Source organism: Heterodontus francisci, chromosome 2 (assembly GCF_036365525.1).
Source record: "Heterodontus francisci isolate sHetFra1 chromosome 2, sHetFra1.hap1, whole genome shotgun sequence".
NCBI lineage: Eukaryota > Metazoa > Chordata > Chondrichthyes > Heterodontiformes > Heterodontidae > Heterodontus > Heterodontus francisci.
This window is the reverse complement of record NC_090372.1, coordinates 88962328-88989857: the sequence shown is the minus strand read 5'-3', so window position 1 is coordinate 88989857 and position 27530 is coordinate 88962328. Positions and strand designations below refer to the sequence as shown.

The window sequence follows — 27530 nt, the reverse complement described above, 5'->3', positions numbered from 1 at the left end:
TTCTATGTTTTTTCATTTATCTATACTGATCTAATAGGAAGGATGGCTATGTGATTGTGTGGTACCGGGGCATCTGTTGGATCTCTGGTATATTGAGGAGGACACGTATGTGACCTTGTGGTGATACATTCCTGTGGTCCCCTGTTATCTAGCTGACATGTGGAAGGTGGCTTTCTGGTAGTGATTCTTCCATCTGAGACTTCATTTATTGGTATTTGGGAGTAAGTCAAGACCAAATGTCAGGTGTGCAACAATGTAAGAAAACTGAAAAACATTTGTAAGAACCACCACTATTTGGTTGGTGTCCCACAGTCTTAAAATTCAGTCTTTTGTTCTGGAAGAATGAATTTCAGGTCATCCAAAGCTTGATTTACAATGTAAATGAACTAACATAATGATGTAAAATACATCAAAATTCATCGTTACGTCATTTACACATGACGTCATTTTGATGTGACATATGGCTGTTTTAGCTTCTTCCACTCCCCAAATAACAACTTTTTGCTAGATATATCTTTTTGATATATATCAAGGCATTTCCTCTCGAGTAAACAATTCTTTCTGCAATGACTATACTGTACTTACAGTGTTTGGAAGGCTCTTTTAATACTTTTTAGCAACTTGTGCACATGATCGTCAATGACTTTTTTTTTAGCTGAGACCGGTGCTGGATTAAAAGGCTTGTGTTTGTACACATTTCACAGATGGAATACACCTATAGTATAGCTGTGTGGATTGTACAAAGTCAAGCACTGTGGCACCCTTTATTTGAGAATATTTTCTAAAGCCTCCAGGTGCAACATTTTTCGCTCTGGTGAATTTGAACAACAAATCAGAACTGCCGCTCATCCATGACAAAAAGTGATTGATGACTGAGATAAGATGCTGAATGGGTCAAAAGATTCTTCATCTGCAAAATAATTGGCATTGACAACATGCCAGAATTTTTTCAAAGTCCTATATCTGAATAAATCATTCAGGTTTTTCACATTCCCCTTCTCTATTATTTTAGCACAGGTTTTCAATAAAATAAATAAATTAACAGTTCTAGTAAGGCACCAGGGTTGGAATACAAAATAACCAGTTGACAACCACAGTAGAACTAGTTCCTACAACACAAAAGTAGCCCTAAAAATCCTAGAACATGCCAATCTGGGTTGATGTTTCAGTAACAGTGTTTGCTTTTGCCTAATGTCCATCAGGGTGTTGTGTGTCATCTCTGGAGCAATCAACTATGGGCTCAAATGCATCCTTGTCCCTTGTACACTCACATCAGAATTAAATCTTAGTTGGCAGATGTTGCATGAAATTACTTGTTTTCTTCTTGGAGGAAGAGGAACCCCAAACGTGTGATTTATCACTGCTTTCTGAACTGGGTCCATCTGTGAAAAAGGACAAGAAATTCAATTAGATTTCTTTATCTCCTTCAAAGGTCATATTCTGACCTACTAAATGTTGTTGTGTATTTTTAAGATGTTTATTTGCTGCATTTTTTTCTCTCATGTAGCAAACCTGATGGACAAGTGAGTTGCTTTTAGACTTCTGCCAGTACCATTGAACTGGCTGTTAGAAAGGCAAGCTGAGTTGATTATTCTTCATGCACTCCCTCTATGAAAGTGTTTGGTCTCCATTCAGTGACTTCCCATAACAAACTGAGGTAAGACTTCTGTGCACAGAACTGTGGGCCTAATCTATGCATTAACATTCTTGCACAATTGGTTGGTACTCCATAATCTAGGTTATGCTGTTCCCTAATATTCTTGGCTCCAAGAAGTGCTTTAAATCCAGCAAAGATATTTGTAATGTGTGTAATTGTTATGTAATAGCTTTATTATGGTGATTAATGGTTAAGCTAGAGGGCTTCTGCAGCGTAGCAGGTTTTTTACATTAATTTTTTAAGCTTCAGAATTGGTCAAGCTGTAGATTGTGCTCACAGATATGTAGCTTCACCAGTGCAATGCTGACTGGTGCACACATGTGAAGACCCCATTGCAAAGGTACACAGAGAAATTATTCTGAATCACAGACCAGTTGTTCAGTGACTATACAAGAATATTAGATCACAGATATCAGTCTACATTTGGCCAAGTTGTAGGCGAGGGCTTTTTATTTGTGGTTTTTGAAAATGTGTGGTGGTTGAGAGAATTAATATAAAGTTTGATATACAAGTGAAAACGCAGTTATGATACACAATTTTAGCCTATTGTGGATTCTAATATATTTAGCCAGTACAGAGGTCACCAAAATTCTTTGTGACCCATTCAGTTGCTTATCATAGAGTTGGCAGGCTTCATATAAAAAGATTGCCATCAACACCACTATCACCATGACCTGGTTTGGATGTCTCTGGGAGTTTTTTTTATCCACTCCTAGGTCCTTTTGATATTTTGGCCCTTTTTTCCTCCACTTTGCTCCACCAATTAAAGCTAACACTTTAGGCCTCTCTGTTGAAGGTGGATACTGTTCTCCTCTTTCAATATCCCAGGTCAATCTGAGACCACTTCCTCCATCAATTTTATGTTGGCACTTGTTCCAATTTCAATTTCATGGTAGCACATCTATTCCATAAATGTGTTAAAAAAGCAAAGGATCAAAGCAGAAAAGACCTAGAAGTCATAATAGACTCAACCCTCGACATATCCAACCAATGCAGAGCTTCAATCAAGAAAATAATTGGAATGCTGAACTAAGTAGCCAAACAGTAGAATATAAGTCTGAGGAGGTCATGCTCGAACTGCAGTGTGCTCTAGACAGATCAAACCAGTTCTGGTCACCAAGACACAGGTAAAAGACATTCAAGTGTTGAAGGCAATACAAAGAAGAGCCACAGGGCTGATACTGGTGCAAGAGTAGAACTTCTATCTAAGTCAGGAGTCCTGACCTGATTCCTGGAACTAGTGACATCCTTCAGCTAATCAAATAACTGGTATTGCCTCAGCATTTACTTTTTTTAACTTATTCATGGGATGTGGGGACTACTAGCTAGGCCAGCACTTATTGCCCATCCCTAATTGCCCTTGAAAAGGTGGTGTTGAGCCATCTTCGTGAACTACTGAGTTCCATGTAGTGTAGGTTCACCCACAGTGATGTTAGGGAGGGAGTTCCAGGATTTTGATCCAGCAACAGTGAAGGAATGGCGATATAGTTCCGAGTCAGGATGGTGTGTGACTTGGAGGGGAACTTGCAGGTGGTGGTTTTCCCATGCATCTGCTGCCCTTGTTCTTCTAGGTGGTAGAGGTCACAGGCTTGGAAGATGCTGTCAAAGGAGCCTTGGTGAGTTGCGGTACTGCATCTTGTAGATAGGTTACACTTTAGCTATGGTGCACCAGTGGTGGAGGGCATGAATATTTAAGGTAAATTTGAATGTATGTTTGAATATGGCATAAAAAGCTAACTGTAATAAATAAAATCACTTTCAGTCACGGTGACAGCAAAGATTTGCTACGATTTAATCCTTAATCTAGCAAGTTCAGTAAACATACTTAGATCAAATGAAACTGACCATCCAACCAGCTTGGTATATAGTTAATTTTTAAAAAAGAAACAAAGGACAAATTTGCAGTTTAGCCCAGACTGCTGCTTACTCATCTGATCAAATTCTGCACCAGTCCTCACTGTTAAGCAGTACTGATTACAAATCAAACAGAAGCAGAAGGGGGTTTCATGTCAGCTGCGTATCAGAGACAGGAACATTACAAATGTGGAGGCTGATGTGCAGTCAGCTATTCATCATGGTGACAGATGTTTCATAATAGAATGAAGGAGTCCAGGGTACTCAAGCTGCTCAGGTCTGTGCTACAATAGATAATGTAGAATTTCACACAGAATCATTAAAAATATCATCTGCTCCTCATCTACCTCACACACATGCACACATACAAACATTCTCTCTCAATGATTACAAATACCTAAGGTGGAGGGAGAATTTTTTGTCCCTGTTCATGAGGCATTACAACTGGAAAAAGGAGCAGAGACCGATAACTCAGGGTTTATGCCTCTTCTACACATGACACTCTTATCTGGCGAGCCAAAGATGTGCAGCAAAGGGATGTCTGGGTTTGTTATACACTAATTGATCGAGATTGATTGCCATGGTTAGTCAACAATTCCATTTTTGTTGCATCATGGGACTACCAGGATGGTGGAAAGAAAACTAGATTGAGCATAGTCTTTTCTTCCTCCAACACTTTCTATGTTAATATATTCCTAAGTCAAGCTGACCAGACATTATAAAAGGTGCGTCATGTCCACACACTATTGCCAGCACACTCACATCTGCAGACAGGTTTTGTTAGTGCAAATAGAGGCTCAAACTCTCAAGATAGGTTGTTGTGACATTCGGCCCAAATATGTGTGAAGGACTAACAACCGTTCTGCTGGGTCATTGCAAACATAACCCCACTATTTAAGAAAAGAGGAAAAGAGAAAACTATGAGCTATTGGCCAGTTCGCCTAACATCAGTAGCAGGCAAAACCTAGAATCTATTATTAGGGACCTGGTAACAGGGCACTTAGAAAATCATAATTTGATTAAGCAGAATTAACATGGATTTATGAAAAGGAAATCGTGTTTGACAAATCTGTTTAAGCTTTTTGAGGATGTAGCTAGTAAGATAGGTAAGGGGGACTAGTGGATGCAGTGCATTTGGATTTTCAAAAAGCATTCAATAAGGTGTCACACAAGAAGTTATTAAACATAATATTGGGATTCATGGGATTGGAGTAATATATTAGCATGGACTGAGGATTTGTTAATGGAATATATGGGACATTTTAGGGTTGGCAGGTTATAATTACTGGGATAGTGCAAGGCTCAGTACTTGGGCCTCAGCTATTTACAATCTATATTAATGAGTTAGATGAGGGGACTGAGTGTAATGCATCTAAGTTTGCTAATGATACAAAGATAAGTGAGAAAGTAAGCGATGAGGATGATGCAAAAAGGCTCCAGAAGGTGTCCTCATACACGAATCATAGGAAGTTAATATGCAGGTACAGCATGCAATTTGGAAGGCAAATGGTATGTTAGCTTTTGTTACAAAGGGTTTGGAGTATAAGACCAAAGAGGTTTTACTGCAATTATACAAGACATTGATGAGTACACACCTGGAGTACTGTGTGCAGTTTTGGTCTCCTTATCTAAGGAAGGACATACTTGCCCTGGAGGGAGTGCAACAAAGGCTCATTAGACTGGTTATTCAGATGAAGGGATTGTTCAATGAAAAGATTGACTAGATCTATATTCCCTTGAATTTAGAAGAATGAGCAATGATCTAATTGAAACATATAAAATTCTTAAGGGAACTTAGATGCTGAGAAAATGTTTCCCCTGGCTGGGGAATTTAGAACACTGGGTCACAGTCTCAGAATAAGGGGTTGGCCATTTAGAATGAGATGAGGAGAAATTTCTTCTCTCAAAAGTTTGTGAATCATTGGAATTCTCTACGCCGGAGAGAGGTGGATGCTTAGCCATGGAGTACATTTAAGACTGATGTTGCTAGATTTTTAGATATTAAGGAAATTAAGGGATATGGAGATAGTACAAGAAGGTGGAGTTGAGTAAGAAGATCAGCCATAATCATGTTGAATGGTGGAGCAGGCTCGAAGAACCAAATGGCCTACTCCTGTTCCTATTTCTTATGGTCCTTCAAAAGTATTGAAGTGATCAGGCTTTATGTGACACTGCATGAAAGAAAGCGTGCCAAGATGATCATCAGCTGGAAAAGCCTGATTGGTGATACCTGCCAAGATACCACCATCCATATTTATAGCCCTTTTTGCACTTAACTGGTGATAACTGAGCAGAATTATCCTCACCTGGTCTGGGTCAGCAGAAAGCTAGATGCAGAGCTGTGCCATCTTGGAAAGGAACCCTGTTGCTAGGATGTACCATAGGGTTGGTACATGCAGTGACAAAACTGGTCAGCTATAACATCAAGCATACTTCCACCTCCTTCCAGCATACTGCGTTGTGGAGTATTGGGATAATGCCATGGAGTCATCTTCATGGGTGCCCTTGAAGTCACTTCATGCAGCACCACCTATACTTCCAACAGCTGTCAAATGGCAGGGGGGTGGGGGTGGCTCAGGTACTGGGCTGCTCAGTCATTTGCCTGCAGACTCATGCTGCTAGTGGGTTGAGATGCTTTTACAGACTCCGTAAACACTTGCAGAATTTTTTGTCACCCTGTTGAGTAACTTTCCTTTAATTGAACTCATCTCTTGAAATTTAACTTACACACAATTCTTGCCTACTGTGCTCCCTACAGCCACCCAAATTAGCACTCAGATCAAAGATTATTATGCAAATCACCTGGCCAGCAAAATGTTCTATTCGCACAGGATCATTTTGGCAAGATTAACAACAGTTCTTAATTATTTAGAGTGATTTACAACAGTACATGAAATTCGACTCTTCTCTCTTCAAATACAGGTACACAACTTCTCTCTGTCTATCTCAATAGGCATGCTCAGTTGCACCTTTCTTCTGTACACAGGCATATATTCGTTATTCTCTATGTGTTTCGTTTTACATTAGGAAAGATGTCAAGGCACTGGTGCAGAAAAGATTCACACAAGAGCTGCCTTGGTTGAGAGTAATAACATGTTGGCCTTTATTGCAAGGGGATTGGAGTCCAGGAATAAGGAAGTGTTGCTACAATTGTACAGGGTTTTGGTGAGACCACAGCTGGAATACTGTGTGCAGTTTTGGTCTCCACATTTAAGAAAGGATATATTTGCATTGGAGGCGGTGCAGCGAAGGTTCACCTGATTGGTCCCTGGGATGGGGGGGTTGTCCTATGATGAGAGACTAAGTAAATTGGGCCTATCTTCTCTGGAGTTTAGAAGAATGAGAGGTGCTCTCATTGAAACATATAAGATTCTAAAGGGACTGGTTATTGTAGACACTGAGAGATTATTTCCGCTGTTCAGGGAATCTAAAACATAGGGGCACAGTCTCAGGAGAAGGGGCCAAGCTCCTATTTCTTGAGTTCTTGTGTTGAAAAGATTAAGAGGAGATTTGATAGAGGAGTTCAAAATTATGACAGATCTTGAGAATATAAATCAAGAAAAGCTATTTCCACTGGTAAACTTGATGTCATCCAAAACTCTGCTGCCCAGGTCTTAACTCACACCAAGTCCTGTTCCCCAATCACTTCTGTACTCACTGACCTACACTGGCTCCCAGTCAAGCAATGCTTTGATTTTAAAATTCTCATCCTTGTTTTCAAATCCCTCCATGGCCTTGTCCCTCCCTATCTCTATAATCTCCTCCAGCTCCACAACCCTCCAAGATATCTGTGCTCCTCGAATTCTGGCCTCTTGTGCATCCCTGATTTTAATCGCTTCACCATTGGTGGCCACGCCTTCAGTTGCCTGGGCCCCAAGCTCTGGAATTACCTCCCTACACCTATCCGCCTCACTACCTCACTTTCCTTCTTGAAGACACTCCTTAAAACCTACCTTTTTAACCAAGCTTTTGGTCATTAGATCTAATGGGCTGAATTTTACGCCACCCCAGCGGTTCAGTTGGTGATGTGGGGGCGGCGTAAGGTTGAGCGGGAGACTCCGGGAGGCCCACCCGCCCCGCTCCCGACTCCGGTCGACTTTACAGCGGTCAGGTGTGGGGGGGAAACGGCCCACCTGCCTGAGGCCAATCAAGAGCCTTAAGTGGCCACTTAACGGCCACTTAAGGGCACGCACCCGCCTCCACGGGTATTTTACCCGTGGCAAGCGGGCATGCTGGGGACGTGAAAGGCCGCCCAGCGATAGCTGCCGGCCTTTCTGCGCCCCAGGGGGGGCGGGGGGGTGCGTGGCAGTCGGGCACAGGGTGCCCGATTGAGGGCTGCCCCGCCTCCCAACCCAACCACAGGACCCAAGACTCCACACCCCCCACCCCCCCCCTTCACCCAAACTACCACTCCAGCCTCATCAGGGAAGGACCGATCGCCCTGGTAAGGCATGCCCAATTCACTCACTCTCCCGGCTCCATGGCATCGGCTGAGCTGCAGTTTCAGCAGTGGCTACCGCTCCCGGTGGGACTAAGAGCTGCTGCTGTTTGGCCAGCAGCTCACTGAGGCGGGACCTCCTCCCTCAAGTGGGTGGAAGTCCCACCTCAAGACAATTAAAGCCTGGGGACCCGTAAAATACAGGACGGATCCCCAGGCTAGGTGGAAGCGGGCTCGCCACCAACTTTCATGTCGGTGGCAAATTCCCGTCCACCCAAGGTAAAATTCAGCTCTATATTTCCTTATGCGGCTCAATGTTATACTTTATTTTATAACGCTCCTGAGAAAACACCTTGGGACATTTTATTACGTTAAGGGTGCTATATAAATATAAGTTGTTGTTGTTGTGGTTGCTGATTCAGTAACTAGAGGGCATAAATTAGAAGATTACTTTTATATATTGAGAGTTGTCAGTATATAGAATGCATACCAGAAACAGTGCAGGAAACAGAATTCAAAAGAAAAATTTTAAAAGAGAAGTGGATAAATAATTGAAAAGTTAAAAAAAACTTAAAAGGCTATGGGAAAAGCCAGGGACTAAGTGAGTAGCTTTTTCAGAAGCTGCTACAAGCATGCTGGGCAGAAGGACCTCCTTCTGTACTGTTAAATTTTACGATTGTATGATTTGCCAAACACATAAGCCCAATTTTAACCTAATCTTCCAGGCAAGAATGGGCCAGGTTCAGGTCAGACATCCAATTTACACCCCACTCGAAATTATACTCCATCGAAGTCAATGGAGCATAAAACCTCACAGGTTAGGTTTAATTCCAGGCCATAAACTGAGTCACTCTTCCTCTCTCTATATACACACAATATCTGTGTCTCTTGCTATAGACTCACACGGTCTCCTTCTGTTTTTCTGCACTACCTGTCTCCCTCCCACACATAAACAGACACATCTCCATTGATTGCAGATCATCTAAGTGAGGTGACTAAATATTCACTGACAATGTTGATCAGCAGCCAACTAAAACCCATTCCTACAAGCGCTTCTTTTATTCACATGGCAGTATAAAATAGTACTCAGAATTGAGAAATTGTCTGGAAATCAATGATAATCACTCTATTAAAACTGCATTTCATCTCACAGATGTGCTTTTGTGAAATTAAGTCCTAAAACAAAAAGCAAATATCAAAAGTAATCACAACACTTATCGGTTGCTAAGTGAAGTGCGATGGCAACAACACAGCTTTGCTGTAGTTTTTAATTTGTTGCTAGTATTAGGAAAAATACTCAACACAAATGATCAGTGAGTTAAATATGGTACATATGCCTTGCAATTATCTGACTTAATTTACTTGTTATATTGGCCTTGCATTTACTTGACAGTTAGACTGGTCTCTCAGCAGGAATGCTTAGTTCCAGCAGAATGCAGTGGAACCCAGTAGGAAAATGCAAGGACCTAATTACATGGGTCCCTGCTGACTCCAGAAGTTCTCAGTCTGTTCGGAGGTGGAATCTCCATCTGGCACTTACAAGACCAATGACATGAAGTGGACTCTATGGGCTGAATTTTACAAGGGAAGTCAGGACCTTGACATTGGGGTAAAAAGCATGTCCTGAGCCCGCACTTCCTGGCAGTGGGATATGCTTGGCAATTTTACCACCTAATCAGAGTACTGGCAGCTCTGAAGCCTTAGCAGCACCACTGGGAGAGATCATCGCTGCTGAGGACTGCAGGACAGCTGAGGCCGATTCCAGGTAATGAAAGAAAAATAAATCATGGTGCTCAGTGTCAAGGGGAAACCCATTTGGGGAAATTATTGGGGCTGGGGTGGGGGGTTGTCTTCCATGCCCGCAGCTCTCTCATTGTATAATTAAACCTTCCCCCCGACCCCCACACCGCACCACCCCCCCCCCCCTCCCCCGATCCCCACCCCGGGCTGCCAATGGGAGGCTGCCTCTATTTAGCTGGCACCCTTCCCAAGTGGTAAGGGGTCATGCCGCAGTTGGCAAAATGCCAACAGCACTGTAAAATGACCCTTAATTGGGCCTTTAATTATGGAAATTAGCTGCCCACCTCCATGGAGTGAGCAGCCTCTCCGCATCTGGTCCCGCCATAGGTAAAATGCCCCGATGGCAGGAACGGATCAAGGAGCCGGACTGGCTCAGCTCCCCACAATTTTACCAGCTCTCCCCACCTCCCAGCCCGCCTTCTGGAGAAGCGGTAAAATCCTGGTCTATATCTCCAAAGTTGACACCTTCTCAGTTCAACAGGGCTCCATTATGCTGAGAGATGAGGAGCATCAGGTTCCAGATGGAGTACGGTACAGTGGCATAGTGGTTACGTTGCTGAACTAGTAATCCAGAGACATGTGCACAATATGTAAATTGAATTCAATTTTTAAAAACCCTTTAAGAAATGAAACCTGCCATTCTTATCCAGTCTGATCTATATTTGACTTCAGACCCACAACAATGTGGTTGACTCTTAACTGCCCTCTGAAATGGCCTAGCAAGCCATTCAGTTGTATTAAATCATTGCAAAGAAGTATAATAAGAATAAAACTGGATGGACCACTCAGCTTCAACATCGGCTTAGGAGAAAGGCACACTCAGCCCAGTCAACACTGTAAAGTCCTCCTCACTAACAACTGGGAACTTTGTGCCTAAGTTGAGAAAGTTGTCCCACATACAAGTCAAGCAACAGCCTGACATAGTCATACTCACAGAATTGTACCTATGAGCCAATATTTCAGACCCCTCTATCACTATCCCTGAGTATATTCTTTCCCACTGGTAGGACAGACCCACCAGAGGTGGCGGCCCAATGGTGTACAGTTGGGAGGGAGTGGGCCTGACAGTCTTCAACACTGTCTCCTGACCACATGATGTCTCACAGCATCAGGTCAAACAGGGGCAAGGAAACCTCCTGCTGATTATCACCTACCACTCTCCCTCAGCTGATGAATCAGTACTGCTTCATGTTGAACACCTATTGGAAGAAGCACTGAGGGTAGCAAGGGAATAGAATGTACTCTGGGTGGGGGGAACTTCAATATCCATCACTAAGAGTGGTTCAGTAGCAACACAAGTGACCAAGCTGGCTGAATCCTGATGGACACAGCTGCAAGACGAGACTTGCGGCAGATAATGAGAGAACTAACAAGAAGGAAAAACCTACTTGATCTCATCCTCACCATTCTACCTGTGGCAGGTGCATCTGTTAATGACAGTATTGATAAGAGTGACCACAGCACAGTCCATGGATGAACTGATTGTAACCTTGACTCCACATTCCCGCCTACCCCCGATAACCTTTCACCCCCTTGCTTATCAAGAATCTATCTGCCTCTGCCTTAAAAATATTTAAAGAATCTGCTTCCACAGCAATTTGAGGAGGAGAGTTCCAAAGACTCATGATCCTCTGAGAAAAAAATTTCTCCACATCTCTGTCTTAAATGGGCAATCTCTTGTTTTTCAATAGTGACTCCTAGTTCTAGATTCTCCACAAGGGAAAACATCCTTTCCACATTCACCCTGACAAGAGCCCTCAGAATCTTATATGTTTCAATCAAGTCGCCTCTTACTCTTCTAAACTCCAGTGGATACATGCTTAGCCTGTTCAAACTTTCCTCAGAAGACAGGTATTAGTCTAGTAAACCTTCTCTGAACTGTTTCCAACACACTTCCATCGTTCCTTAAATAAGGAGACCAATACTGTACACAGTACTCCAGATGTGATCTCACCAATGTCCTGTATAACTGAAGTATAACCTCCCTACTTTTGTATTCAATTCCCCTTGCAATAAACAATAACATTATATTAGCTTTCCTAATTAGTTGCTGAACCTACTTACTAACCTTTTGCGATTCATGCACTAGGACACCCAGATCCCTCTGCATCTTAGAGCTCGGCAATCTTTCACCATTTAGATGATATGCTTCTTTTTTATTCTTCCTGCAAAATGGCCAGTTTTGCATTTTCCCACATTATACTCCATATGCCATCTCTTTGCCCACTCACTTAACCTATATATATACCTTTGTAGCCTCCTTATCTCCTCTTCACAAGTTACTTTCCTACCTTTCTTTGTGTCATCAGCAAATTTAGCAACCATATTTTACCCCTCATCCAAGTCGTAAATATAAATTGTAAAAGTTGAGACCCAAGCACTGATCCTTGCATATTGCCAACCAGAAAATGAACCTTTTATGTCTACTCCCCGTTTCTTGTTAGCTAGCCAATCTTCTATCCATGTCAATATGTTGCTCCCTACACCATGAGCTTTTATTTTCTGCAATAGCCTGTCATGTGGTACCTTATCAAATGCCATCTGGAAATCTAAGAACAGTACATCCACCAGTTCCCGTTTATCTACAGCACATTAGCTCTTCAAAGAACTCCAATAAATTGGTTAAACATGATTTCCTTTTCACAAAACCATATTGACTCTGCCTGATTACCTTGAATTTTTTGAAGTGCCCTGCTGTAACATCTTTAATAATAACTTCTAACATTTTCCCTAAGACTGATGTTAAGCTAACTGACCTGTAATTTCCTGCTTTCTGTCTCTCTCCCTTTTTGAACAAAGGAGTTACATTCGTTATTTTCCAACTTAATGGAACCTTCCCCGAATCTAGGGAATTTTGGAAAATTAAAACCAACACATCAACTATCTCACTAGCCACTTCTTTTAGGAACCTAGGATGAAGTCCATCAGTACCCGAGGACGTCAGCCTGCAGCTCCAACAATTTGCTCAGTACTACTTCCCTGGTGATTGTAATTTTCTTGAGTTCCTCCCTCCCATCCATTTCCTGATTTACAGCTATTTCTGGGATGTTACTTGCATCCTCTGTAGTGAAGACCAATGCAAAATACCTGTTCAATTCATCTGCCATCTCCTTATTTTCCCTTATTATTTCCCCAGACTCAATTTCTATAGGACCAATGCTCACCTTGTTAACTCTTTTTTAAATATCTATAGAAACTCTTACTATCTTTTTATATTTGCAGGTAGCTTTCTCTTGTGATCTAATTTTTCCCTCCTTATCAATCATTTAGTCATTGTTTGCTGTTTTTTATATTCTGTCCAAAATTCTGACCTGCCACCCATCTTTTTGCAATGATATGCTTTTTCTTTAAGTTTGATAGCTATCTTTAACTTTTTTAGTTAACCATAGATAATGGGTCTACCCCTTGGAATTTTTCTTTCTCATTGGAATGCATCTATTCTGTGTATTCTGGAATATCCCCTTATATGACTGCCATTGCATCTCTATTGGCCTCTCCCTTAACCTAATTTGCCAGCTCACTTTAGCTAGCTCTGCTTTCATGTCCTCATAATTGCCCTTGTTTAAGTTTAAAATACTCGTCTTGGACTCATTCATCTCTCCCTCAAACTGAACGTAAAATTCAATCATATTATGATCGCTGCTGCCTAGGGTGCCTTCACTGTGAGATCATCAATTGATCCTATCTCGTTGCACAATACCAGATCTAGTATAGCCTGCCCTCTGGTTGGTTCCAGAATGTGCTTTTCTAAGAAACTTTCCCGCAAACATTCTATGAACCCCTCACCTAGGCTACCTTTGCCCATCTGATTCTTCCAGTCTATATGTAGATTAAAATCACCTATGATTATTGCCATACCTTTCTGAAAAGCTCCCATTTTTTTCTTCCTTTGTACTCTGTCCTACCGTGCGATTACTATTAGGGGGCCTGTACACCACACCCACGAGTGACTTCTTACCTTTATGATTTCTCATCTCTACGCAAACCGTTTCTACATCCTGGTTTCCTGAACTTAGGTCATCCTTCTCTAATGCACTAATACCATCATTAATTAACAAAGCCACCCCTCTACCTTTTCCTAGCTTCCTGTCCTTCCTAAATGTCATGGACACTTCAATATTCAAGTCCCAATCTATGTCATCTGTGGCCTCTGTAATGGCTATCAGATAGTACATATTTATTTCAATGGCATCACCATCACTGATTTCCCCCACCATCAAAATCCTGGAGTCTCATAAATACTGTGATTACAAGAGCAGGTCAGAGGCTGGGTATTCTGCAGTGAGTGACTCACTTCCTGACTCCCGAAAAGCCCTTCCACCATCTACAAGGGACAAGTCAGCAATATGGTGGAATACCCTCCACTTGCCTGGATGGGTGCAGTTCCAACAACAGTCAAGAAGCTCGACACCATCCAGGACAATGCAATCGTCTTGATTGGCAACCCATCCACTGCCTAAAAATCCAGCCCTCCACCACCAGTGCACAGTGGCTGCAGTCTGTATCATCTACAAGATGGACTGCAGCAACTTGCCAAGGCTTCTTTGACAGCACCTTCCAAACCAGCGACCTCTACCACCTAGAAGAACAAGGGCAGCAAGCAAATGGGAACACCACCCCTTCAGATCACACATGATTCTGACTTGCACATTGTCACTGGGTCAAAATCCTTGAACTCTCTACCTAAAGGCATTGTGAGTGTACTTACACTACATGGACTGCAGAGGTTCAAGAAGATGGCTCACCACCACCTTCTCGGGGACAATTATGGAGGCCAATAAATGTCCTTGCCAATGACATACACATCCCGAGAAGGAATGAATAATTTTTAAAAAGTTAGATACAAGTGGGCCCTATTGTGGTGTGGATCTGAGTAAGGGAGGTGTGCTGCACTCAGGAAGACTGATGCATTTCTTTTGTGAAGAAAATTTGATTTGGCCCTTTGCACATCTGATCGCGGCTCATGGAATTTTGGGGCCATTAAGACTTATTTATATAATTCAAGTATATTAAATCCCTAACTCTCTGAACTGTACTATATATATACTTAAAATGTTTGATCCTCCTGAAATACCACTCGGTTCACTCTCCATGAAGAGCAAATGGAATGATAAACACCTCAGTAAATCCAGCGTCAGCTTGGGTGAATTAGTTGCACTCCTGTCTCTGATTCAGAGATTAAGGAGTGAGCACATAATCCTGGCTGATAATTCAATGTGATACTAAAAGAGTGCTGTATTGTTAGACATGCTGTGTTTCAGAAGAGACGTTAAACCAGATCTCAGCCTGCTCAGGTGGTCAGAAACGATCCTACGGCACTGTTCAAAAAAAGGGAGCTAATGACAGATATCAAGGGCTCAATACTACAGAAAACCTAGCGCAGTATAAATAGTGTTGGGGTGAAATTAAAAGGAAATTAGGAAAGCAAAGAGAGGGCATGAAAAAATATTGGCAAAGAAAATCAAGGAAAGCACAAGATTTTTTATAAATACATAATAAGGAGCAAGAGGATAACTAAACAGTAGGGCCGATTAGAGGCTATAAGGGTACCCTGTGTGAGGAGGGGCAAAACGTTGGTATGGTTCTGAATAAAAATTCAGAGGAACAGGATAAGTCTTCATTTAGAAAGACACAGATTAATCAAAGGCAGTCAGAATGGATTTGTTAAGAGAAGGTCATGTCTGAGACTAAAATGATTGAATTTTTTGAGGAGGCAACAAGGAGGATCGATGAGGGTAGTGCATTTGATGTAGTCTATATGGATTTTAGCAAGGCTTTTGATAGGGTCCCACATGGCAGACTGATCACAAAAGTATCCTTTCATTGCAGCAGCTTATTCGGGAGCAGAGAGTGCGAGCGAGTGATCAGCTGGGAAGGTCAGTTTCAAAGTAAACTTAATTTCCTTTTGTTTTCGGTGGAGACCAGGGGGCTGCTGGGTAAGTAAAACCCTATATATTTGGGCCGTTTCTGAACCCGAGACACCACACTTGTAGTGTCTCCCACCCGCCCTCCTCCTCTAACCAAATAAAAAAGGACTCGGTGGTGTGTAGATAAGGTAAGGCTTTTTCTATTTCCCTTTTTTTTTATCGTGTGATTGGTAAAACCTTTTCATTCCTTTTTCATTAAACTAAGTTAAGCTTAAGATTAAAAATGGCAGGAGATCTCAGACCCGTGTCATGCTCCTGTTGCTCAATGTGGGAGCTCAGGGACACGGCTGATGTCCCTGACTCCTTCACGTGCAGGAAGTGTGTCCAGCTGCAGCTCTTGTTAGACCACATGACGGCTCTGGAGCTGCGGATGGACTCACTTTGGAGCATGCGCGATGCTGAGGAGGTCGTGGATAGCACGTTTCGCGAATTGGTCACACCGCAGATTAGGATTGCTGAGGGAGAAAGGGAATGGGTGACCAAAAGGCAGAGAAAGAGCAGGAAGGCAGTGCAGGAGTCCCCTGCGGTCATCTCCCTCCAAAACAAGTATACCATTTTGGATACTGTTGAGGGAGATGGCTCACCAGGGGAAGGCAGCAGTGGCCAGGTTCATGGCACCGTGGCTGGCTCTGCTGTTCGGTGTTCGGAAGGGCGGGAAAAAGAGTGGAAGGGCTATAGTCATCGGGGATTCGATTGTAAGGGGAGTAGATAGGCGGTTCTGTGGTCGAAAACGAGACTCCCGAATGGTATGTTGCCTCCCAGGTACACGGGTCAGGGATGTCTCAGATCGGCTGCAGAACATTCTGAAGGGGGAGGGTGAACAGCCAGTTGTCATTGTGCACATAGGCACCAATGACATAGGTAAAAAACGGGATGAGGTCCTACAAGCAGAATTTAGGGAGTTAGGAGCCAAGTTAAAAAGTCGGACCTCAGAGGTAATAATCTCAGGATTGCTACCAGTGCCACATGATAGTCAGAGTAGAAATGAAAGAATAGTCAGGATGAATGCTTGGCTTGAGAGATGGTGCAGGAAGGAGGGGTTCAGATTTTTGGGACATTGGGACCGGTTCTGGGGGAGGTGGGACTATTACAAATTGGACGGTCTACACCTGGGCCGGACTGGAACCAATGTCCTTGGGAGTGCTTTTACTAACGCTGTTGGGGAGGGTTTAAACTAATGTGGCAGGGGGATGGGAACCAAATGAGGAGGTCAGTGGACAGTAAGGAGGTGGTAACGAAAGCCTGTAAGGAACTAGATAACGAAGTCAGCGTGACTAAGGGGAAGAGTAGGCAGGGAGCAGATGATGAACGCAAAGGGAGTGGTGGTCTGAGGTGCATTTGTTTTAATGCAAGAAGTGTAGTAGGTAAGGCAGATGAACTTAGGGCTTGGATTAGTACCTGGGAGTATGATGTTATTGCTATTACTGAGACTTGGTTGAGGGAAGGGCATGATTGGCAACTAAATATCCCAGGATATCGATGCTTCAGGCGGGATAGAGAGGAGGGTAAAAGGGGTGGAGGAGTTGCATTACTGGTCAAAGAGGATATCACAGCTGTTCTGAAGGAGGGCACTATGGAGGACTCGAGCAGTGAGGCAATATGGGCAGAACTCAGAAATAGGAAGGGTGCGGTAACAATGTTGGGGCTGTACAACAGGCCTCCCAACAGTGAGCGTGAGATAGAGGTACAAATATGTAAATATGTAAACAGTTTATGGAAAGATGTAGGAACAACAGGGTGGTGGTGATAGGAGATTTTAATTTTCCCAACATTGACTGGGATTCACTTAGTGTTAGAGGTCTAGATGGAGCAGAATTTGTCAGGAGCATCCAGGAGGGTTTTCTAGAGCAGTATGTAAATAGTCCAACTCGGGAAGGGGCCATACTGGACCTGGTGTTGGGGAATTAGCCCGGCCAGGTGGTTGAAGTTTCAGTAGGGGACTACTTTGGGAATCGTGATCACAATTCCGTAAGCTTTAAAATACTCATGGACAAAGACGAGAGTGGTCCTAAAGGAAGAGTGCTAAATTGGGGGAAGGCCAACTATACCAAAATTCGGCAGGAGCTGGGGAATGTAGATTGGGAGCAGCTGTATGAAGGTAAATCCACATGTGATATGTGGGAGGCTTTTAAAGAGAGGTTGATTAGCGTGCAGGAGAGACATGTTCCTGTGAAAATGAGGGATAGAAATGGCAAGATTAGGGAACCATGGATGACAGGTGAAATTGTGAGACGAGTTAAGAGGAAAAAGGAAGCATACATAAGGTCTAGGTGGCTGAAGAAAGACGAAGCTTTGAAAGAATATCGGGAATGTAGGACCAATCTGAAACGAGGAATTAAGAGGGCTAAAAGGGGTCATGAAATATCTTTAGCAAACAGGGTTAAGGAAAATCCCAAAGCCTTTTATTCATATATAAGGAGCAAGAGGGTAACTAGAGAAAGGATTGGCCCACTCAAGGACAAAGGAGGAAAGTTATGCGTGGAGTCAGAGAAAATGGGTGAGTTTCTAAACGAGTACTTTGCATCGGTATTCACCGAGGAGAGGGACATGAAGGATGTTGAGGTTAGGAACAGATGTTTGATTAATCCAGGTCAAGTCGGCATAAGGAGGGAGGAAGTGTTGGGTATTCTAAAAGGCATTAAGGTGGACAAGTCCCCAGGTCCGGATGGGATCTATCCCAGGTTACTGAGGGAAGCGAGAGAGGAAATAGCTGGGGCCTTAACAGATATCTTTGCAGCATCCTTAAACACGGGTGAGGTCCCGGAGGACTGGAGAATTGCTAATGTTGTCCCCTTGTTTAAGAAGGGTAGCAGGGATAATCCAGGTAATTATAGACCGGTGAGCCTGACGTCAGTGGTAGGGAAGCTGCTGGAGAAGTTACTGAGTGATAGGATCTATTCCCATTTGGAAGAAAATGGGCTTATTAGTGATAGGCAACATGGTTTTGTGCAGGGAAGGTCATGTCTTACCAACTTAATAGAATTCTTTGAGGAAGTGACAAAGTTGATTGATGAGGGAAGGGCTGTAGATGTTATATACATGGACTTCAGTAAGGCGTTCGATAAGGTTCCCCATGGTAGGCTGATGGAGAAAGTGAAGGCGCATGGGGTCCAAGGCATACTAGCTAGATGGATAAAGAACTGGCTGGGCAACAGGAGACAGAGAGTAGCAGTGAAAGGGAGTTTCTCAAAATGGAGACGTGTGACCAGTGGTGTTCCACAGGGATCCGTGCTGGGACCACTGTTGTTTGTGATATACATAAATGATTTGGAGGAAAGTATAGGTGGTCTGATTAGCAAGTTTGCAGACGACACTAAGATTGGTGGAGTAGCAGATAGTGAAGGGGACTGTCAGAGAATACAGCAGAATATAGATAGACTGGAGAGTTGGGCAGAGAAATGGCAGATGGAGTTCAATCAGGACAAATGCGAGGTGATGCATTTTGGAAGATCCAATTCAAGAGTGAACTATACAGTAAATGGAAAAGTCCTGGGGAAAATTGATGTACAGAGAGATTTGGGTGTTCAGGTCCATTGTTCCCTGAAGGTGGCAACGCAGGTCAATAGAGTGGTTAAGAAGGCATACGGCATGCTTTCCTTCATAGGACGGGGTATTGAGTACAAGAGTTGGCAGGTCATGTTACAGTTGTATAGGACTTTGGTTCGGCCACATTTGGAATACTGCGTGCAGTTCTGGTCGCCACATTACCAAAAGGATGTGGATGCTTTGGAGAGGTTGCAGAGGAGGTTCACCAGGATGTTGCCTGGTATGGAGGGCACTAGCTATGAAGAGAGGTTGAGTAGATTAGGATTATTTTCATTAGAAAGACGGAGGTTGAGGGGGGACCTGATTGAGGTCTACAAAATCATGAGAGGTATAGACAGGTTGGATAGCAAGAAGATTTTTCCCCAGAGTGGGGGATTCAATTACTAGGGGTCACGAGTTCAAAGTGAAAGGGGAAAGGTTTATGGGGGATATGCGTGGAAAGTTCTTTACGCAGAGGGTGGTGGGTGCCTGGAACGCGTTGCCAGCAGAGGTGGTAGACGCAGGCATGATAGCGTCTTTTAAGATGTATCTAGACAGATACATGAATGGGCAGGAAGTAAAGAGATACAGACCCTTAGAAAATAGGCGTCATGTTTAGATAGAGGGTCTGGATCGGCGCAGGCTTGGAGGGCCGAAGGGCCTGTTCCTGTGCTGTAATTTTCTTTGCTCTTTTTCTTTGTTTAAAAGCCCATGGGGTCCAAGGCAAAGTGGTAAGTTGGATCCAAAATTAGCTCAGAGGCAGGAAGCAAAGGGTAATGGTCGATAGGTGCTTTTGTGACTGGAAGGCTGTTTCCAGTGGGGTTCTGCCGGGCTCAGTACTAGGCCCTTGTTTTTTGTGGTATAATATCACTGATTTGGACTTGAATGATTGAAAAGTTTGCAGACGATACAAAAATTGGCCGTGTGGTTGATAATGGAGAAAAAGCTGTAGACTGCGGGAAGTCAGGTGTGTGGGAGATTGGCAAATGGAGTTCAATCCGAAGAAGTGTGAGGTAATACTTTTGGGGAAGGCTAACAAGGCAAGGGAATACACAATAAATGGTAGGATACTGAGAAATGTAGAGGAACAGAGGGACCTTGGAGTATATGTCCACAGATCCCTGAAGGTGGCTGGACAGGTATATAAAGTGGTCAAGTTGGCATATGGGATACTTGTCTTTATGAGCCAAGCCATAGAATATAAGAGCAGGGTGGCGATGCTGAAACTGTATAAAACAACAATTAGGCCACAGATGGAGTACTGTGTGCAGTTCTGATCACCGCACTATGTGATTGCACTAGAGAGGGTACAGGGGAAATATACGAATATGCTTCTTGCATTGGAGAACTTTAATTGAGGAAAGATTGGATAGGCTTAGGGTTGTTTCCTTTGGAACAGAGGAGGCTGAAGGGAGACCTAATCGAAGAGTATTAAATAATGAGGGGTCTAGATAGAGTAGCTAGGAAGACCCTATTCCCCTTGGTTGAGGGGCACATAACCAGGGGGCATAGATTTAGGGTAAGAGGTAGAAGGTTTTAGAGGGGATTTGTGGGGAACTTTTTTCACCCAGAGAGTGGTGGGGATCTGGAACTGACTGACTGAAAGAGGCATAAACCCTTATAACATTTAAAAAGTACTTGGATATGCACTTGAATTGCCATAAGCTACGGGGCTACGGACCAAGAGCTGGAAAGTGGGATTAGGCTGGATGGTTCCTTGCTGGCTGTCGTGGACACGATAAGCCTAGTGACCTCCTTCCATGCTGTAAAGTTCTATGATTCTATGATTCAAAGAGAAGCAAGGTGTTCTTACATTGCTCAAGCTAACACTGTTCCTTCAAGTAACTATGACAAAACCAGATTATCTGGTCCATACATTACTGAGTACAAATTGGTTGCTTTGTTTGCCTATATAACAACACTTCAATAGTGTTTCATTGCTTGTGAAATACTTTGGGATATCCCAAGGATGTGAAAAATGAAACATAAATGTAAGTTCCATCTCAATGAGGACCTTTCATTGTAACATCAGCAAATAAGGTTGGTAGGAATGTACAGCTGCAGTTTCCTCAGCCTGTCTTTGCCTTAAATGGCGACCCTGTTGGGTGTAAAATATAGTATTGATCTGCATCTATTTGCTGTTTGAATATAAATGAAATCACAATAGCCTGGAAAGTGCTGTAGGTGTAAGTATTAGTTTGACTCATTTGAATGATTCATAGAAGAAGTGCAGACTTCTTGAATTTTATTTCACTATTTTGTTGTCGGTGCACTTAATTTAAATGTGTTAATTCCCCCATAAAACAGCCAAGGAATTTCATATAAATGTGTTAAATGCTTGATTGCTGGTATTGCCAACAATAATTTCTACATTCATATTAGTGATTCTGCCACAAATACCACTTAAGGAACTCAGGGGGCTAAATTCAATGAATCCTTAAAATGGGCGTGGGGATCATGATATGTTGATTGCAACACAGGCATCACACCAACGTTGAGCTGCCAGCTCATTTCAGTAATTTCAGCATCCAGCCAATTATAACCGCACTGTTGATTAGTTCGAAGCATCGGCGGGGGGCCAATATTGTGAGTGGCTAGCACCACTTAAAGCTAGCCTGCAACTTTTAAAGGGGAGGTGCATTGCAGCTGGAGCAGGTGTTAGCAGTCATGCGGGAAGTGAATCTGACCTGGGCAACATTGAAGTATGGCACAATATGGGGAGAGCAAGCTCCAAGGTTGTCAGACACTGCATTGGAGGCCTTGGTGGAGGAGGTGGAAAGGAGGAGTGATGTCCTATATCCACCAGGGGCCAAGAGGCCCTCCAGACACATGCTCAGAAGGCAGTGGGAGCAGATGGCTATGGAGGTCAATGCCAGGAATCGAGCCCTGAAGACCTGGATGCAATGCCACAAGAAGTTCAATGACCTTACATGAGTGGTCCAGTTCAGTGAATGCATCTTCAAATGGCATATCCCATCAACTGCACCACTAGCCTCAGACACTGCTCAAAACACCAAATTCCCACCACTCTCCTACCATGACATTTATATGCTGCACTGCATCCTCAAGCTGCTGCAAACCTCACACGAACATCTCACAGCATGCACACACTGCCATTTATTCAACCACATCAGTCACCTCACCAAAACAGGTTGCATGACACTCACTAATCCGCTTCCATCTCTCTTGCAGGACAAGTACAACCGGAGGCAGCAGCAGCTAAAGAGCAGGGGGCAAGCACGCTTACATTTCTTAACCCCCATGGAGTAGACAATGCTGGCCATTACTGGGACAGCGATTGCTGATGCTGTGGGCAACAGCGGGGCTGAAATCATTAAAAATGATACCTTCACACTTAATCCTCCTTCTCACATCCCACCTCCCCCTGATCCCCCAATCTCTTCTGATTTACAATCTGCAGATGGTGTAAGCATGCACCGCTTTCCTCTTCCCCTCCCTGCACTAGAACCTTACCCTGTGCCTTTTCCTTTCAGTTAACCAAGAACTACATTTTGGCAAGGCAGTGGAAAAATAGACAGAAGATGCACTGTCACTTGATTTCACACTCGCAGCTACCAGCTCAAATACTGACAGCACGTAATTTACAGTATAGCATAGAGACAGGATATGACTTGGTGAGTCACCAGACACAAGTGACCTTCAGCCAGGGCAGGGGGAAAGGGTAGGACAGTGGCCAGCTCGCCAGAGGGTGAGGTCACATATGAGTTCCTCTACAGAAGACCCATCTTTTCCAGTGTGGAAGTGGTGCCCAACCTTATTCGCACACTTGTGGACCCAACCATGATGCAGCAGCTGATGGCCAATATCTTAGCTTCCATTGCAGCACCAGCAGCAGCCACCCAACTTCTCAGTACTGCAGTGGAAGCTCCATGGTGCTGTCATACAAGTTCGGACTGCTGCCATCATGGTTGTGGTAAACAGTGAGCAAAGGGGCTTGCAGGGTGTCACAGCAATCCAACAATCTGTTCTCCACCAGATTACCAGGATTTCCGAGGCACTGCCCCAGGGGATTGACAGTAGCTCTGTGGAGCAAGAACCTAATATCTTCTCTCAGCAAGACAGCATTTGTTCTCCCACCTCTGCCACTCTGCCAGGGCTCTCGATAATGCCTGCCAGCCAGGCAACTGAGACTGCTGCCGCCCATGCTGAGATGGTGCAGTATGAAGCCTGGCCTTCTAGGCCCAGTGCTGCTCAAGGTCATCTAGCAAGGCCATCCATAAGGTCCTCCACTGAAAGTCAGCAGCCTTCTGCCAGCCATGCTGCAGCCACTGGGGTAGCACTGTGTAGGAGCATTAGGACAGGCAAAGACACACAAAAGACAGACACTAAGAGAATACACGCGGGTGATTAGTTAACTTTTGTATGAAAATTGGCACAATTTCATATATAAATTTGGTTTGGAATGTTTATTCCGTGGTGTTTTTATTTTGCATTGTGATCAAGAGGATGTTGACAAGAGGTCAGTGGTCATTGACAGAGGGAGGGTAAGGTATAGGACTGTTGGTGAATGGGGAATTGAGATTAGTTACTGGTATCCCACTCAGATCAGTTCGTCAGAGACAGTCTGGGCAGAAAGGGGCCATCTAGGTTGCCTCCTCTCTTCATCCTCCTCCTCCTCCTCATGCTCCTTATGCTCAGCTGTTTGCTGTTCAGCTGGTGGCAAGGCTGTGCTCTCATGAAGGTGAGGTTGTACAGCATGCAGCAGGCCACCACAAATCTTCATACCCGCTTTGACGGAGTACTACAGGGCTCCTCAAAAATGGTCCAGGCGGTGGAAGCATTGTTTTAGCACACTGTTTTGTGTGGCAGCATGGCTTTCATTGTATACATGCTACACATGGGTACATGGATTGTGCATCAGTTTTATTTTGACTCATTCTTGGGATGTGAGCATCGCTGGCAAAGCCAGCATTTATTGTCCATCTCTAATTACCCTTTGAGTGGCTTACTAAGCCATTTCAGAGGGCAGTTAAGAGTCAACCACATTGCTGTGGGTCTGAATTCACATGTAGGTCAGACCAGGTAAGGATGGCAGATTAACTCCCCTGAAGGGGATTAGTGAATCAGGTAAGTTTTTATGGCAATCCAGTAGTTTCATGATCGTTATTACAGAGACTAGCATTTTATTCCAAATTTATTAATTAATTGAATTTAAATTCCACCAGCTTTGGTGATGGGATGTAAACTTCTGTCTCCAGAATATTAGTCTGGCCTCAGTTCATTTTCCAAGTTATGCTGTATTCTAAGAGGAATGCCTACTAGTGCATCAATGTCTGGGAGCAACTGATTTGTGCAGAAGTCTTGAAGTCTTGAAACTTCTTCAACATCTGCTACACCACTCCCTGTTGAGTTTTGAAACTTTAAACAACTATGGAAAGCACCAAACACATAAAATCATAGCAACAGCCAAAAGAAATCAACCAGCAACTAACCTGCAAGTCGTTGATGATCCCTTTAAATAGCGCTCGTGGGGGATTCTTTCTGCTGCTGACTATGTGTTCAGCTATGCAAGATTAAGAGATGGCATTAGCTGAAGCTTTGAGCTCCAACATGGTAGCACTGGGTCAAAAACAGTGTTACACGTTGATTGATGTCACGATCTGCCTGCCCTGCATACTTTCAATGGATGTTTGCTGCCTTCACCAATATGGCGTCCAGCACAATTTGCCGCACAAGTGTGCCCACACCGCAGATGCCATTTTGGAGCTCTAAGGGCACTTTAAATGTCCCCAAAAATGGGTGAGAACAATTCCAATTTCTCGCTTCTTACTTCTTTCATTATGTACCTTTTAGATACAGTCTCTCGGATCTGTAGAAGAAATTCATTTTCTTGGCTTACTTTGAACGCCTCCCTTAGAGATTTTACATTGCAAATGTAAGGATAAATTCAGTGATCCCATACTCCCGATGGAAAACCACATTGGAGGGGAAGGGAAATAGGGCAATTACACTGTAGCACCAATTCTCCAACCTATACTTCTGTGCAGCGTGGCAGTAAATTTTCCCTAAGTTATCCTAAGTCGACAATAACAACAACAAAAACTTGCATTTATATCATACCTTTACATAGTAAGACATCCCAAGTTGCTTTATAGGAGTGTAATCAGACAAATAATTTCATAGTCACATAATTTCAAATATTCTTGGTTAGTTTCACAGATTCAAAGCTCCCAGAAGGAACCCACAGTCAAAGGAAGTGTAAATCAGAGACAGGGTGAATGAGTTCAATAAATTTATCCTTATAGTGAGCTATTTCATTACCAGGTTAATTAATCAACCAGCTAACCATCAAAATGAAAGTGACATGAAACTACATTGACATGTTGATTTTTTACAGTGTATTTAAAACACCTCAATCTACTTACTTTCTAAATCTTTTTAATGAAATACTTTATTCAAACAGAGAATTTAACAAACAGCAAACAAAGCATGTATTCAAAGAAGAAATTATTATACTTTTAATGCCATGGAGCTTAAATGTCTGAGTGTGAGTTACAATCCTGTCGGAATCTGTTAACATTTGGAAATTTATAGTCTTGTATACAATATATTTAAAAAATAGTGCATTTGTCTGACATGTGTCATCTCAGATCCCTTGAAATGACCATGGTTTTATTGCATAGGTTTTGATGCCAGTTTCACTGGCTGTTAAAGTGGTAATTTACCATAATGAAATGAAAAGCAAACAATCACTACAGTAAAGAATCACTTAATGATCAGCAGATATGAGACTGTCTCATGGAACACTGCCAGTCTTCAAGCTGCCTTGGACCCTAATGTTCAGTGGTTGAGGTTCTTCATTCATGGTTTAAAGAATAATCAATCGCCGCTCAGACATGAATTTGAAGTCAGCCAAGATTGGCAGGATAAAGGGACTAGATTTAATAAGAGTCAATGCTTTGAGAATCTAGTGGGGATTAAATTGGCCTGTGCAGTGAGGCTCATAGTGAATTGGCAGCTCATTTTACAATGTGCCCAATTTTCTTTTCAATTGGGCATAGTGTAAAACTGGCTGCCGATTTGTTGTGAGTCCATTTTGTATAACTGGCACAGATCAGTTTCACTCTGAGTGTCTCTACTCTCTTATAACGATCAAGTGTTTTATATAAAAAGAGCCTGGTGTGGTTCAATCCAGTTTTTAGCAAGTATGGTGGACAGCACAAAAATTGCCACAATTAAAGGACTAAATAGGCAATCACATTCACAATGCTTTTATACTGCAATACTATACAGGGTTTGTGATATAAACTCGAATTAGGATCCAACCTGGATCAAAAGTGAAATGGAGGCAGCCTTCTTCCTCAATCCAGTCAGGACTCAACCTGCCTCTGGATTTGTACTCTAATTTTATTGTTGCTGTGAAACAAAACCACATTGCTGCTCGAGTATAAATGCTCCCTCGGACATATGGTACAGCTGGAATGGGAAATATAATTGGCTCACTGCTAAGTAAGATGTATCACTCTTGTAAGGTTGAAATTTAAGTGTACTAGGGCAAAGGTTCTAGTTAGGCTGCCTCTATGCTATGTTATAAACTGACCAGAGCATACTTAAAGCCATCACAGGACACAAGGCAGAAACAGAAAAAAGCCGCAACTGTTCTCCCTTATTTTTACAAGATGAAAAGGAACAAAAGGAAAATTCATCCATTTGATTTCATTTTGCTTTGATGTGATTTTCGAGCAGCATAAATGGAAATAGTACTTGCGAAGCCAGTCTTGCTGGTGGTCACAAAATCTTTACTTAATCTGAAAATTGCTATTTTGCTTTCTTTTCGATACTGAGCAGTAGACAACAGCACCTTTAACATTAAGAAACATCCCAAGTCACTCCACAAAATGAAACAAAAACCACACCAGGAAAGGTGCAATTAGGATCAATTAGATGCAATAAAGATGATTTGAAGAAGTTTTGTTAACTGTGAAAGAGAGGTGGAGAGATGGGATTGAAGTGGGGGTGGGGGAATGGTGGGTGGGTGGATGTGTGATGAGGGGGGAGTTCCAGAGCCTACTGCCCAGATGTCAGTAATGATGATGCAGCAGGTGCAGGGATCCACTGGAGTACAGAAATGGAGCATTTGGGAGAGGATATAGGGCCGGTGGAGATTGCAAAGATATGGTGGGGCAAGGCCATTGAAGGAATTATAGATGAAAATGATAATTTAGATGGAATAAGTTGTGGGGATGCAGAACCACTGTAGATAAGTGAGGAAAGAAGTGGTAAGTGAGTGGGATGGAAAATAAGCAGCAACATTTTGGTCAGTTTATAGAGATTCGAGGATGGGAGGCTAATAGACATTAGAGACCTC

The 27530-nt window shown here is 43.0% G+C and overlaps 1 protein-coding gene across 6 annotated transcripts in view; it reads right to left on the bottom strand.

Moving 5' to 3' along the window:
- Nucleotides 1-27530, bottom strand: part of LOC137385236 (zinc finger protein 385D-like) — an 812282-nt gene that overhangs the window by 232079 nt on the left and 552673 nt on the right. For 5 of the 6 annotated variants that reach the window (XM_068060224.1, XM_068060229.1, XM_068008611.1 and 2 more), the window contains one exon: nt 1272-1382. The exons of the other annotated variant lie outside the window; for it this stretch is intronic. In XM_068060224.1, the coding sequence (XP_067916325.1) occupies nt 1272-1382 (111 nt within the window). The remainder of the gene's footprint in view (nt 1-1271; nt 1383-27530) is intronic. 6 annotated transcript variants of the gene reach the window in all.